Source organism: Stenella coeruleoalba (genome assembly GCF_951394435.1).
Source record: "Stenella coeruleoalba genome assembly, chromosome: 17".
NCBI classification, from domain to species: Eukaryota; Metazoa; Chordata; class Mammalia; order Artiodactyla; family Delphinidae; genus Stenella; species Stenella coeruleoalba.
The window spans coordinates 15623616-15639344 of record NC_137163.1 but is presented as its reverse complement, the minus strand read 5'-3'; the positions used below and the strand labels follow the sequence as shown (position 1 = coordinate 15639344).

The following is a 15729-nucleotide window of genomic DNA, read 5'->3' as shown; positions in this document are numbered from 1 at the left end:
AGAAATATGAGGATATATGTATATGTATGGCTGATAACTTTGTTATAAAGCAGAAACTAACACACCATTGTACAGCAATTAAACTCCAATAAAGATGTTTAAAAAAATAATTTAAAAAATTAAATTAAATTTAAAAAAAAAAGAAAAATGGGCAGGGCAGAAGACCTAAATAGACATTTCTCTAAAAAAGACGTACAGATGGCCAACAGGCACATGAAAAGATACTTAACATCACTAATTATTAGAGAAATGCAAATCAAAACTACAATGAGGTACCACCTCACATCAGTCAGAATGGTCATCATCAAAATGTCTACAAATAACGAAGTCTGGAAAGGGTGTGGAGAAAAGGGAACCCTCCTACGCTGTTGGTGAGAATATAAGTTGGTGCAACCACTATGGAAAACAGTATGGAGGTTCCTCAAAAAACTAAAAGTCGAGTTGCCATATGATCCTGCAATCCCACTCCTGGGCATATATCTGGAGAAAACCATAATTTGAAAAGATACATGCACCCCAATATTCATTGCAGCATTATTCACAATAGTCAAGACATGGAAGCAACCTAAATGTCCACTGACAGATGAATGGATAGAGAAGATGTGGTACATATATACAACGGAATACTACTCAGCCATGAAAAAGAATGAAACAATGCCATTATCAGCTACATGGATGGACCTAGAGATTATCATACTAAGTGAAATAAGTCAGAAAGGCAAATGCCATATGACATCGCTTATATGTGGAATTTAAAATATGACACAAATGAACTTATCTAGGAAACAGAAACAGACTCACAGATGTAGAGAACAGACTTATGGTCGCCAAGGGGGAGGGGGCATGGGGGAGGGATGGATTGGGAGTTTGGAGTTAGCAGATGCAAACTATTATATATAGAATGGATAAACAACAAGGTCATACTGCATAGCACAGGGAACTATATTCAATATCCTGTGATAAACCTTAATGGAAAAGAATATATATATATATATATATATATATATACACACACACACACATAACTGAATCACTTTGCTGTACAGTAGAAAGTAACACAACATCGTAAATCAACTACACTTCAATAAGATAAAATAATCATAGGTCACCTCACTTCCCACCCCATCCTCTTCTCTGCTTGACTCTTCTCCTTTGTGCTTATCAGTGTCGGCTTCTGCTTGTTTATTCGTGTGAATGTGAGCTCCACAAGAGCAGAGGTTCCTGTCTGCTCACTCCTGCATCCTCAGGACCTACAAGTGTGTCTGGCACTCGTAGGCTCTCGGACAGGATTTGAGGGCTGCACGTGGGGATCACCGTGTGCCATCGAGGGGTATTCAGATGGCCCTGCCCCGCCCAGCTGTGAAGGGCTAAATTGTGTCCCCACCCAAATTCATACGTTGGAATCCCAACCCTCAGAATGTGGCTATATTTGGAGATAAGGTTTTTAAAGAGGGGATTAAGTCACCTTAAATGAAGTCCTCAGCGTGGGCCCTAGTCCAGTCTGACGGGTATCCTCGTAAGAAGAGGAGATTAGAGATAGGCACGCACGGAAGGGAGACCATGTGAGGACACGGTGAGAAGGGGTCCATCTGCAGCCAAGCGGGGAGGCTTCAGAAGAAACGAACCCTGCAGACATCTTGGTCCCGGACTTCTAGCCTCCAGAACCGTGAGAAAAAAATTTTTGAGGTTTAAGCCGCCCAGTCTGTGCACTTTGTAATGGCGGCCCGAGCTGACTAATACACCAGCTGTGAACTCCTTGAGGACAAGAACCATGATTTCTTCATCTTTGTATGCCCCGTATCCACAGGGTTCTGGCCCAAACCCATATTCAGTAAATAGGGTTCTAATCGAATTGCATTCCACTCACAACAGGAAGAATGATGACTGAAGAAGCACCAAGTGGTGACGGGAGAGCCCTGCACAGACATCCAGGAATGAGTTGTTGATAATTGTCTATACAGGCTAGCCACTTTCCTTATATACTATCTATTCCAAGGTGGTGTCATTTCTCACTAGTTGGGGTTTCTTTGTGGCACATAATAAATACCATAGCGGATAAAAGGAAAATCCAGTCAATCGGGGCTTCCCTGGTGGTGCAGTGGTTAAGAATCCACCTGCCAATGCAGGGGACACGGGTTCAAGCCCTGGTCCAGGAAGATCCCACATGCCGCGGAGCAACTAAGCCCGTGCGCCACAACTACTGAGCCTGCGCTCTGGAGCCCATAAGCCACAACTACTGAGCCCGTACGCCACAACTACTGAGCCTGTGCTCTACAGCCCACGAGCCACAACTACCGAAGCCCATGCGCCTAGAGCCCGTGCTCCGCAACAAGAGAAGCCACCGCGATGAGAAGCCCACGCACCGCAACGAAGAGTAGCCCCCTCTTGCCACAACTAGAGAAAGCCTGCACAAAACAACGAAGACCCAATGCAGCCAAAAATAAATAAATAAATTTATATTAAAAAAAAATCCAATCAATCGCAAAAACAGGCAAAGGAGGCAAGAGTCTGTACTTGGTGTTTGGGTTCCTTCTCCGTGTAACATGTACGTGTGATGCTCTTAGTTGTGCTGTGAGGGGTGGGATTCAAGACAGAAAGAGGCGTGATGGAGAAGAGCCATAGAGGAAGGAAACTTCTCACCTCTCCCCTCCTTCTGGGCACCAGGATCTTAAACACAATGGTGTTTAGTTCTAATCTGCTCGGGCCACTCCCCCCAAGGGCAGGGATTGCCTCTGAGGCTCCCCACCTACCGCTGGGCCCTCAGCACAGTGGCTGGAGCAGCCTGGGGACCACTCGGTGCTGCTTTGAAGTGGAGTGTTTTCAGGTCGGTACAGAACGTGCCTGCACGCAGTTCAGACCCGCCGGGAAACTGGCCCAGGGCGAGGCCCGCGACATGGAGCCGGTCTGCTGGGATACTCACCACCCGCCACGGAAGGGACTGTGTCAGAGTTTTAACGTGCATTTTATTCATGCATTCATTTGTTTTTTATTTTTGCTAACTTGGGCAAGTGTACACCTGAACCTGAAGACTTGGCCAGAAATATGCAGCCTTCACGCCAGCGAGTAGCAGGCCTCGTGGCGCTGGTCCCCTCACTGGTGGCTCACAGACTTTCAGAAAGACAGACGCCAAGTCTCCACTGCTCTGCAGACACTCACCCCCTTGTTGTGCTCGGATTATTCTTCCAAGGGCAGTGGTTCTTGCAGCTTCACTGGGGGGACCTTGGGAGAGGAATTCTTCAAAGGCTCACTGTTTTCTGAGCCCTCCCCACCCCTCTCTTTCCTTCCTTCATCTTCCCTTCTTTTTAATCTGCTGTGGTTTTCACCCCTGGTTGCCAAATACGTTTTAGAAGATACCGTCTATTCTGAACCACAGTTCGTAGAACATCAAAAAGCTTTTAGGATATTTCACCACAAATTTGGCTCATTTCTTGGCCTCACTTGTCAACAGATTTAAATAATTCTAGATAAAGGAGTTTCTGTGAAAAAGTCTCTGCTCTCCCCTGCACCTATTCCTGCCCAATTTCTTTGTTCTGCAAAAGAAAAGTCGTCTTCTGCTCCCTCTCTTTTAAAAATCATAATCCAAAGGCCCAGGCCTCTTGGAAAGGCGGCACAGATTTGGCCACATTCTGCTACGTCAGCGGTAACCCCTACAGAACTGTAGGACCTCCTTTCCCTTACCGAGTTCCTCCGCTCATAGAAGCCCTCGTGCACACTCACACACATTCACACGTGCACACACAACACGTGCAACATGTGCACATACGTGCAAGTGCAGGCATGTTCGTGTAAGCGCACACACACGTGCAATACACATGCACGCACCCACATCACTGAGCGTCCACGAGAGATGTTCCCGTACATCACTGGTCCGCATCAGCAGCAGTTCCCTCAGGGTAGCCACTCTGCAGTTAATTTAACGTTCAGCCAGTCTTTATGGAAAGCATACGGTGGACCAAATACCGCTCTAGGTTCCGGGGAAATCACAGTGAAGAGTTCCTGCCTTTGTGGAGCTTATATTCTAGAACAGCGCCGTCCGGTAGAACATCCCTCAGTGAGAGCGACGGCCCGCATTGCTTAATACAGTAGCCGCCAGCCACGTGCAGCTGCTGAGCGCTCGGAATGTGCCTGGCGCAACTGAAAACGGATCTTAGATTTTATTTAATTTTAATTAATATAAATGTAAAGAGGCACATGTGGCCAGTGGCGGCTGTGTTAGGAGAAAATGGGTAGGTACTCTCTCCTGCCTCTTCCTTTAACCACAAAAATATATAAGTGAATTTTGAATATTAAAAAGTGCTATGCAGGGAACTATACTCAATATCTTATAATAACCTATAATAGAAAAGAATCTGAAAAGGAATATATATATATATATATATATATATATTGGGTTGGCCAAAAAGTTTGTTTGGGTTTTTCTGTAAGATCTTACGGAAAAACTATATATATATATATATATCTGTATAACTGAACAATTTTGCTGTACACCTGAAACTAACACAACATTGTAAATCAATTATATCTCAATGACTATATATATATATATGGTGCTATGAAGAAAGCAAAGCAGGGAGAGAGTGACTGGGGAACTGGGAGAGGCAGTATTTTACACGGAATGGTGGTCAGGAAAGGCCTCTCTGTGGAAGGGTGACTTTCACATGGAGCCGTGAAAACCGAGGAGCTCTAGGGGTGGACTTCCTGGCAAAGGCCCTGTGATGGAAGGGATACACCTGTTCCAGCAGCCAGAGTGATAGGGGCAAGTGGGGAGGGGAGCAGGGACCAGAAGGGGCCGGGGTTGGAGCTCACTCTGATGGGACCCAAGAGAGGGCTTCATGCAGAACAGTGTCCTGAACTGATTCCTACCTCAAAATCTCCCTCTGCATGACTATCATCAAAAAGAATACAAATAACAAATGTTGGCAGGGATATGAAGAAGAGGGAGCCCTCATGCACTGTTGGTGGGAATGTAAATTGGTGCAGCCACTGTGGAGAATAGTATGCATGTTTCTCAAAAACTAAAAATAGAACTACCATAGGACCCAGCAATTCCACTCCTGGGTATATTTTGTAAAAAAAAAAAAAAAAGTACTAATTTGAAAAGATATATGCACCCCAGTGTTCATAGCAGCATTATTTACAATAGCCAAGATATGGAAGCAACCTATGTGTCCATCAACAGATAAATGGATAAAGAAGATGTGATACACACACACACACACACACAATGGAATACTACTCAGCCTTAAAAAGAATGAAATTTTACCATTTGCAACACCATGGATGGATTTGGAGGGTATTATGCTCAGTGAAGTAAGCCAGACAGAGAAAGACAAACACAAATCACTTATATGTAGAATCTAAAAAGTACAACAAACTAGTGAGTATAACGAAAAAGAAGCAGACTCACAGATACAGAGAACAAACCAGTGGTTACCAGTGGGGAGAGGGAAAGGGGAGGGGCAAGATAGGAGGAGAGGATTAAGAGGTACAAACTGTTAGTCATAAAATAAGCTACAAAGATATATTGTACGCCATGAGGAATACAGCAAATATTTTGTAGTACTATAAATGGAGTATAACTTTTTTTTTTACAAGTTTTGTGTGTGTGTGTGTGCGGTACACAGGCCTCTCACTGTTGTGGCCTCTCCCGTTCCGGAGCACAGGCTCCGGACGCGCAGGCTCAGTGGCCATGGCTCACGGGCCCAGCCGCTCCACGGCATGTGGGATCTTCCCGGACCGGGGCACGAACCCGTGTCCCCTGCATCGGCAGGCGGACTCTCAACCACTGCACCACCAGGGAAGCCCCCTGGAGTATAACTTTTAAAAACTGTGAATCACTACATTGTATACCTGTAATTTATATAATATTATACACCAACTATACTTCAATTTTTAAAAAACCTTTAGAGATTAAAAATAACATTTAATTGCTTTTCAGTACCAAAATGAATTTCAAACCATAAATAAAGCCCATCAAGAAGCAGAAAGAAAATCCCTGTGCTGCTCTAGAGAGGAAGTAAGCAGGAGGCCTGTGGAGGCTTCCAGACGGGAGATGGAAGTGGTCCGATACTGGGTTTATTTTGAAGACAGAGTCAACAGGATCGCTGATGGACTAATTTGGGGGTGAGGTAAAGAGGATTTTGGCCTGAGTGTGCCATAGAGATGGAGATGAAGAGCTGTAGACATGGTGGGGGGGTGGGCAGGACCCATGTTTGAGGGGGAAAATCAAGAGTCTGATGTTCAGCTAAACATGTCAATTTGGGTGTTGTCAGCAAAAAGACACAGCTCCCCTCTGCTCTGCTGTGCCCATCTCCTGTCCTCACCAGTGCCCTGAGGGACCCTCACCCACTGCTGATGAAATTGCCCAGCATCACTTTGTTATAAGGCAGAAACTAACACACAATTGTAAAGCAATTATACTCCAATAAAGGTGTTTAAAAAAAGAAAGAAAGAAAGAAATTGCCCATCATGAAAATGCCTCAGAGTGGCCGTTTCTGGGTTCACAGGGGAGGGATGCCCCTCCCCCGAGTCCTGCACAGGTTTGTCACCTGACCCCCTAAGCAGATAAGTGGGGCCCCAAGTCCCAGAGGGTTGCTCTTGAAAATAAGTCCATTAATTCTTCCTTGAGCCCTCTCTTCAGTGGAACTCAAACCCAGGCCAGTGGGAGGGACGGGAGAGGATATGCTATCCCCTCCATCCCCTTTCCCCCAGATGTCATGTCGGCTACCCCTGTTTCCAAACACACAATGAAAGGCCATCCTCTATGGAAGCCCGTGCATTTAGATACTCAGCGTGGTCCAGCCCATCACTTCCCCTGTGGGGGTTCTGTTAACATAACCTACCCTATAATAAGCAAATTGTTCCTGTACTCCTAAATTAATATTTGTTTAATGCAATTCCAATCAACATTCTAACAGAATTTTATTTTGCAGATGATTCTGATTCATGAGAACTGATTTACATTAATAGGTGATCAGAATAACCCAGACTTATTTGGCAAAAGAAGAATGATAAAGAGAAACTCACTCTACCAGATGTTAAAACATGCTCTAATCTACAAAAAAAAATTTAAGTGAAGCATAAGTTGTAAGGCTCAAGAGCTAGAGAAGAGGTAGAGAACAGATAATCCAGAAACACCCTAGTATACAGAAAAATTTAATGTACGGCCAAGGTGGCTTCACAAATTAGTGAGAAATAAATAACACTATACATGTTATTGAGATAATTGATAACTTTCAAGAAAAATGGTTAGAATTGTATCTCACAGCTTACCCCAAGATCAGTTCGGTTCAAGTCCAGACAAGTTATATGTAAAAAATAAAGCCAAGCGCTTCCCTGGTGGCGCAGTGGTTGAGAGTCCGCCTGCCGATGCAGGGGACACGGGTTCGTGCCCCGGTCTGGGAAGATCCCACATGCCGCGGAGCAGCTGGGCCCATGAGCCATGGCCGCTGAGCCTGCGCATCCGGAGCCTGTGCTCCGCAATGGGAGAGGCCACAACAGTGAGAGGCCTGCATAACGCAAAAAAAATAAAATAAAATAAAGCCAAAACACTCTAAGAAAACATAGAATAATAGGTCTCAGCTATCAAAGCAGGGAATCACCTTCTAAATGTAAAATCACAATGAAAGAAACCACAAGAGGAAAAGACTGATAAATTTGCCGTTTAAAAATGAAAAATTTCTCCCTGTAAAACATGAAAAAATACCATATGCAAAACTAAAAGGTAAATGACAGACTGGAAAATTTTTGCAACAAATATAGAAAGGTACTAATGTTTTTAATATAGAGAGAACTCATAAATTAATAATAAAACCACTGGGCATCACAATATAAAAATGACATAGGGACTTTCCTGGTGATCCAGTGGGTAAGACCCTGCGCTCCCAATGCAGGGGCCCTGGGTTCGATCCCTGGTCAGGGAACTAGATCCCGCATGCATGCTGCAACTAAGAAGTCCGCATGCCACAACTAAAGATCCCACGTGCCACAACTAAGACCCGGCACAGCCAAAATAATTAATTAATTAATTAATTAATTGATTTTAAAAAATAATAATAAAGTATGTTTTTTTAAAATGGCATAAATCCACAATTCACAAAAGAATACAAATGGCAAGTGAATCTTTGAAAACTGTTCACCCTTATTAGCAATCAAGAGAAGCACCAAAGCATATTAAAGCAGTTTTCCCGTATCTAATTGGCCAGGCTTTTTCATGGTAATATTTCATGTAAGCTAAGTGGTGAGTCGGGCATTCATTCACTGCCTGCGAAAAGGCCAAATGATGCAAAAACTTGGCCATATGAGTCAAGAGAATGTAAAATGTTGACCTCCTTTGACCCAGTGCTTTCACTTCAGAAATAAGGACTAAGGGTATTGACTACAATGTTGTCAGAAGAGCCAAAAATTAGGAATAAATGTCCAACAAAAGTCCAATGGCTAATTACATCATGTATGGTATATCCCTACAATGTAATGTCATGCAGCCATTTCTTAATCATGCTTTTGCTCAAAGTTTGTGAAAATGGGAAATGTTCAAGTGAAATGAAGGAACTACGATATTTGGGGCGATGTTTTTCTTTTTTATACTTTGATGCCTTTTCTGGATTTTCTATAGTGATTTTACCTTTATGTTAATAAACGAAACATTCATATCCATCTTCTAACTCCTATATAAATTCCACTCGCCAGCCCCAGGCAAGCATCTTGCTTCTGATGTACCGTCCATAAAAGCGGCTTGCGAACCCAGCCAACACTCACTGCAAGGTGCCCTCCAGCACCCTACCCACCACTTCATAAGATCTCAGTGCCCTTGTTGCTTTTCTGTATCCCTTGGTCTCTAAACATGAATGAGTGACCTGCATCCTCATTTGCTTGCTCTGGGCCCGTCCCCACTGCCCTTCCCAGAGAATGGAAGAGAAGAAAAATGTGATCTTTCACGTTTAGGAGTACCCACTCTCACACCATCTGTGCGCACCTGGGTATTTGCTTTGGGTGCCAGTTGGGCTGAGTCATGGGAGCAACTTAGAAAGAAATGCTAGTTCCTTTTGCCCTGTGAGGAAACACTGACACTCTCTTTGTTCTTGTCCCACAGGTATGATGCTGCCTCTTGTGTTTAGCCATTGGAACAGTTATAATCTTCTGCACTGAAATCATTCTGGAAACTCAAGCACCAGACTTCAGCGTTCAAGTGAAGCCAAAGCCATTGGAGCGGGGCATAAAGCCAAAAGCCTTTTATCTTAGTAGTTCCAAAACTTTCACTGCCCCTTCCCTACCCGCCCCCGTCCCCCCAATAAGCCATTGCACACAGACAGACAGCATGGCGAGCAAACGAAAATCCACAACCCCGTGCATGGTTCGGACATCACAAGTAGTAGAACAAGACGTGCCCGAGGAAGGAGACAGGGCCAAAGAGAAAGGAATCGGCACGCCACAGCCCGAAATGGCCAAGGACGCTTGGGCAGCAGAACCTGAAAACTCTTCCAAAGAAAATGAAGTGATAGAGGTGAAGTCTACAGGGGAAAATCAATCCAAAAAACTCCAAGGTGGTTATGAATGCAAATACTGCCCCTACTCCACGCAAAACCTGAACGAGTTCACGGAGCACGTTGACACGCAGCACCCCAACGTGATTCTCAACCCGCTCTACGTGTGTGCCGAATGTAACTTCACAACCAAAAAGTACGACTCCTTGTCTGACCACAACTCCAAGTTCCACCCCGGGGAGACCAACTTCAAGCTGAAGCTCATCAAGCGCAACAATCAGACCGTCCTGGAGCAGTCCATCGACGCCACGAACCACACCGTGTCCCTCACCACCAGCGGCCCCGGGAGCGCGGACAGTGACCCCGGGATCTCGGTGAGTAAAACCCCCATCATGAAGCCAGGGAAACCGAAAGCCGATGCCAAGAAGGTGCCCAAGAAGCCAGAGGAGGCCGCCCCCGAGAACCACGTGGAAGGGACCACCCGCCTGGTGACAGACGCGGCCGAGATCCTCTCAAGACTCGGGGGCGTGGAGCTCCTCCAGGACACCTTAGGACACGTTATGCCTTCTGTCCAGCTCCCACCAAATATCAACCTTGTCCCCAAGGTCCCCGTGCCGCTGAACACTACCAAATACAACTCTGCCCTGGACACCAACGCCACCATGATCAACTCCTTCAACAAGTTCCCTTACCCAACGCAGGCTGAGCTGTCCTGGCTCACAGCTGCTTCCAAACACCCGGAAGAGCACATCAGAATCTGGTTTGCCACCCAGCGCTTAAAGCATGGCATCAGCTGGTCCCCGGAGGAGGTGGAAGAGGCCCGGAAGAAGATGTTTAATGGCACCATCCAGTCGGTGCCCCCAACGATCACTGTGCTGCCCGCCCAGTTGGCCCCCACCAAGATGTCACAGCCCATCCTCCAGACAGCGCTTCCGTGCCAGATCCTCGGCCAGACCAGCCTCGTGCTGACTCAGGTGACCAGCGGGCCGACGACCGTCTCTTGCTCCCCCATCACGCTCACCGTGGCCGGAGTGACCAACCACGGCCAGAAGAGACCTCTGGCGACTCCCCAAGCTGCCCCCGAGCCCAAGCGCCCGCACATCGCTCAAGTGCCAGAGCCTCCGCCCAAGGTGGCCAACCCTTCGCTGACCCCGGCCAGCGACCGCAAGAAGACGAAGGAGCAGATCGCACACCTCAAGGCGAGCTTCCTCCAGAGCCAGTTCCCCGACGATGCTGAGGTCTACCGGCTCATCGAGGTGACCGGCCTCGCCAGGAGCGAGATCAAGAAGTGGTTCAGCGACCACCGGTATCGGTGTCAAAGGGGCATCGTCCACATCACCAGCGAATCCCTTGCCAAAGACCAGCTGGCCATCGCAGCTTCCCGACACGGCCGCACTCACCACGCATACCCAGACTTTGCCCCGCAGAAGTTCAAAGAGAAAAGCCAAGGTCAGGTGAAAATCCTGGAAGACAGCTTTCTGAAAAGCTCTTTCCCGACCCAAGCAGAACTGGACAGGCTAAGAGTGGAGACCAAGCTGAGCAGGAGAGAGATCGACTCCTGGTTCTTGGAGAGGCGGAAGCTTCGGGACAGCATGGAACAGGCCGTCCTGGATTCCATGGGGTCCAGCAAGAAAGGCCCAGACTCGGTGGCCCCCAATGGTGCTCTGTCTCGACTCGACCAGTTCTCCAGCGCCCAGGTGCCCGGTTCTTTGCCCAGCCCTTCACCAGCAATTACAAAAAATCAAGAACAGGTTCATCTCCTGAGGAGCACGTTTGCAAGAACCCAGTGGCCAACCCCCCAGGAGTATGACCAGCTGGCGGCAAAGACCGGCCTGGTCCGAACTGAAATCGTGCGTTGGTTCAAGGAGAACAGATGCTTGCTAAAAACTGGAACCTTAAAGTGGCTGGAGCGGTACCAGCAGCGGCACGTGGCGGATGATCATGGCTACGACGCCCCGTCGAGGAGGGCAGCAAAAGCCGTCATCGCCGAGAGCTCGAAGAACGGGAGCGAGGGCGGTCCGCAGTATCACAAGGACCCCAAAAAGCTCTGCAAAGAGGACTTGGAGAAGCTGGGCCCCAGGATGAAAGCAGGCGGCGAGCAAGCAAGAGACGGTTTGCTGGCAAAGCCCTCGGAGGCCACCTCGGACAGATCAGAGGGCAACAGTCGGGACGGCCAGGGCAGCGACGAGAATGAGGAATCAGGCATCGTGGATTGGGTGGAGGTGACGGTCGGAGAGGAGGACGCCGTCTCAGACAGGTCGGACAGCTGGAGTCAGACGGCAGCAGAAGGTGCGGCGGAACTGGCCGACTCGGACTCCGACAGCGTCCCTGCTGAGGCCAGCCAGGCCTAGACAGGTAACGCCACCTGTCCCCCCGGGAGCCAGGGCAGGAGGCTGGGTTTCTTTCTTTCTATTGGCAGAGTCGATACAGGTGTTGGGTACAGAGATATGGACACAGATCATGGGTTCTTCTTTCAAGCTCTTTTAAGACAAAGGAAGAAGAATAGGTGTTGCTAGATTTTATGTTTTTATTTGCAAGGTAGAGCTGATAGGTGACAGCATCACTGCCTGTGGCCTTTGGGGGCTCCATCCGTTCTAAAGTCTAGTAACAAGATAACACAACACAAGGCCTGTTTTGTGTTCACTGGTGTAAGAGACAAACATGAAAGGATATGTCTTTTTCTTTTCTTTTTGGATTTTTTAAAGAATAAGTGTCTACGTTTACTGAATAAAAATTTGGGATTGTTTCCTTTAACCTGAAAGGTTTTGAAAGTACCTGGTATTTACCTCGCCGCGGCTAAAGGAAGGTGCGCCCACGTATGTCTCATTAAGTAACCCCGCTTGTTGCTGTGCTGATGGGGTCCCCAGAGCCCCTTCAAATCTGGAGGAGACTGGTGTAAATTAGGTCTGTGGAGCCACAAAAGCCTGGGAGGTTACCATGGTCACTAATGGCCATGTCATCCGCAAAACGGGACGTGCCACCCAAGCCCTTGGTGTTTATGCTTCACCAGAGGTCTGTGCAAGTCAGGGCCTGAAGCATGGCAGCTTTCTTGATGGTATGTTTAGAAAAGGGGGCGGGGTGGGGGGGATGGCAGAGAGAGGGATACAGGAGGGAAAGGTCTACCTTGGCCAAAGCCGAAGTATTCCAAGGGCAGCTTAGAACCAGGAGGGAGATGCACGATTTACAATTTACAATCTGCCCGGCTTGGCTTCTCCAGAGGTCACTTAAAAGGCAATGGAAGCCCCGCGCCACCACCATGTCATCTTTAAACATAGTGAAAGGTAAAAACCTCTAGAATGATTGATAAGGTCCCCAAGGGAGCCCTGGAAACTACCATACCTTTTTATTTATGAACTCGGACAACTTTGGCCAGCCATGTCCCTCATTAATTCATTTATTCAGTAATAAAACGAGGCACCTGGCAAATAAATAAAGTCCTCTAGAAACCTTATTTTAGCCGGTTCCATCAGCTATTAAAAGAGCAATTTAATGAGCAGCCAATCACAGAATGCCATCAAGTCTTTCTCCTCCAACTTTGCAGGAGGAAGTGGTAACGGGTTGCGGGTGAGGAAGGTGAGCTAGTGATAGGAGGGGTTAAAGGGCATTACGCATCGCACCAACCACCCGCCTCCACCCGGCTACAACGGTTTCAACCTCCCTCTAGCCATTTTCTTGCTTCTTATAAGAATCTACCAGGGACTACCCTGGCAGTCCAGTGGTTAAGACTTTGCCTTCCAATGCAGGGGGTACGGGTTCGATCCCTGGTCGGCGAGCTGAGATCCCACATGCCTCACTGGCCAAAAAACCAAAACATAAAACAGAAGCAATTTGTAACAAATTCAATTTTAAAAAAGGACCCTACCAAACCAGCCCATATCCCCCTTATTGAAATGAAGGAGCAATTTTTTTTTTTTTGTCCAATCAGATTCTGCCTGAAAGCTCCTAGTTTGCCCCATCTTCCATCCCAGATTGTTCTGATGCATAAACATAAGTCTACGTGATTGCTTTTTCCACCTACCACACAGTAGACAGTTGGGTTCAATTCAATTCAACAAATAAGTCCTGAGCGCCTACTGTATGTGGGCGAATGTGCTAGGCACTAGAGAGGACAGGATGAAGAAGATAGAGTCCTCCTTCACCTAGAGCTCAGTCAGACCAACAAGAAGGGAAATTGCTCTTCCTTTATTCGCCAGGGTGCTCCGTGGCATGATGGAGACATGCACGCAGGAGGGGCACCCAGGCTGGAAGTCAGGGAAGGCTTCCTGGAGGAGGGGACAGCTGACTCAGGAGCTAGCCAAGTGCACAGACAAGGAAAAGAGTGTTTCAAGTGGAAGGAAGAGCCAAGCAAGGGTCCAGAGACAAGAAAAGGAATGGTGCAGCTGAGGAACCAAAAGAGGTTTGGCATAGCCAGAAAGTTGAGAAGAGGCAAACCAAAAGAAAACCTGATGGCTTTCCACAGCAGGCAAAAGTTATTCTGAACCAGTTGTGTTTGCTCAATTTGGACATAAGGATGCTAATTGTTCCTGTGTCCAGAGTTAGCTCTGGACGCACATTGCTGAGTGGGAGGTATCTAGGGATGGCAGCCCCCCAGAGGCCCCCAAGGCCACCTGTCCCCAGCTTTTCTCTCCCAAACTATACCAACACCAACAGTTGACGGCGCCCATCTGAGTTGGTTGCCACTGTGCTTGACCCCCACCTGAGGCCCAAGAGAAGGAGAAGGGGGAAGAAATGCTGAAACCATAAAGAGAAGCTTTGGGGAGGGAGGGAGGGAGGGGGGGAGGGAAGATGCCAGGCCTCCTGAGTTCAGAGGCTGAGCTGGGCGCTGTGGCCACAGATGGTCTCATTCAATTCTCCTAGCGGCCCTGAGAGGTAAGCTTCTCTATATTTTTATAAAACCAGAAACTGAGACTCAGAAACCAAGGAACTTATCCACATTCTCCCAGCCAGCACCTCGGTTTCACTCCGGAGCCTTCGTTCTTCCTACTGCCGTTTCTGCCTCTTTATTTCTGACAGAAATTCCCCATTTCTGATTGATAGCACCTCCCACCCCTGACCCGCTCCTGTGGCGGCAGATACCTAGGGTTTTTAGAGTTGACTTTTGAATTAACATCAAATAATTCAGAGATGCAGGAACTAGTCAAGTCCCCCCAAAAACCAGGAACACCCGGGAACCGCTCTTTTATGTTTATTTATGGCGAACGCCACAAGTGTGTGCTAGAAGACATTCCTAAACAACATGCTAAGATCCACTCAACACCTGTGACATCCGATATCCCTAATGGGCCTCCTGATGCTTTTCAGGTGCCACTGAATTGAGAAAGGGGCCGCCGTCTCTGTGCCGGTGGCGGCAGCCAAAAGTTCTCCCAAGTCCCGACAGAGGCACCCCTTCAAGGAAGCTTCCAACCTCGAGGGGAAAAAAACCTCTCCAAATACTTCACAGCTTTTATGAACCAAACACATGGTTCTCTTGAAATTCATAAATATTCAGTGATGTCTTTATTTAAACACATATTTATTTAGGAACCTGCAGTTGAGTGCAGTTGCCACACATATAATAATCCTGGGAATGATGCATGGTTTTGATTTCATGAAAGGTGTTATGTGATGCACATATGAGAGAGAGAGAGAGTGAGAAAAAACTTGGGTAAGCAGCCGGGCGCTGATTCTAGGATGGGATTTCCTCTGTGGGAGCGAAGCGTGCCCACCCCGACCAATTCCTCTGGCTGAAGCTTGGCAAGGCTCAGGACAGTATTTGAATGTCCAGGCTCACCCTGGCCGTGAGATTAGACACAAAGATAAGGAATCCTTCCCAAGCCTTGAACTGGGGCATCTTGATTCAGTCTCTGGGTCCAAACAATTATCGAGCCATCCACTGAGAGATCTGTCCTGGTAAGAGGCCAAAAAATAAACTCCTCCTTTCCTAAAAATGAGTCAGAATACTTGAGCCAGAGAATGTCAGACATATGCCTTGATGGTTGGCCAAACGAAATTGCCCGGCTCTGCTACCACGAAGCATTTCCATTTATTTGTATATGCCATGTGTTCAGCATTCTTCCCAGCACATCTATTAAGTCATTTACACTTCATGACAACCTTCTGAGAGAGGTACGGCTCGTTCCCCATTTTACAGAGGGCCAAAAGGAGGCTCAGAGATGCTTGCCCTAGGTTCCTCAGCTAGCGGCTGGTGGAGCCTGGAGGCCCCCTCTCATCTGTCAGGTCACTGCCTGACCCAACCACCGTGGCACAC

The 15729-nt window shown here is 47.4% G+C and overlaps 1 protein-coding gene across 3 annotated transcripts in view; it reads left to right on the top strand.

The window, feature by feature from the left end:
* ZHX2 (zinc fingers and homeoboxes 2) overlaps positions 1 to 15729 on the top strand; it is a 172368-nt gene that overhangs the window by 147085 nt on the left and 9554 nt on the right. For all 3 annotated transcript variants that reach the window (XM_079901873.1, XM_079901872.1, XM_079901871.1), the window contains one exon: positions 9092 to 11837. In XM_079901873.1, the coding sequence (XP_079757999.1) occupies positions 9317 to 11833 (2517 nt within the window). In that variant the 5' untranslated portion in view covers positions 9092 to 9316 and the 3' untranslated portion in view covers positions 11834 to 11837. The remainder of the gene's footprint in view (positions 1 to 9091; positions 11838 to 15729) is intronic.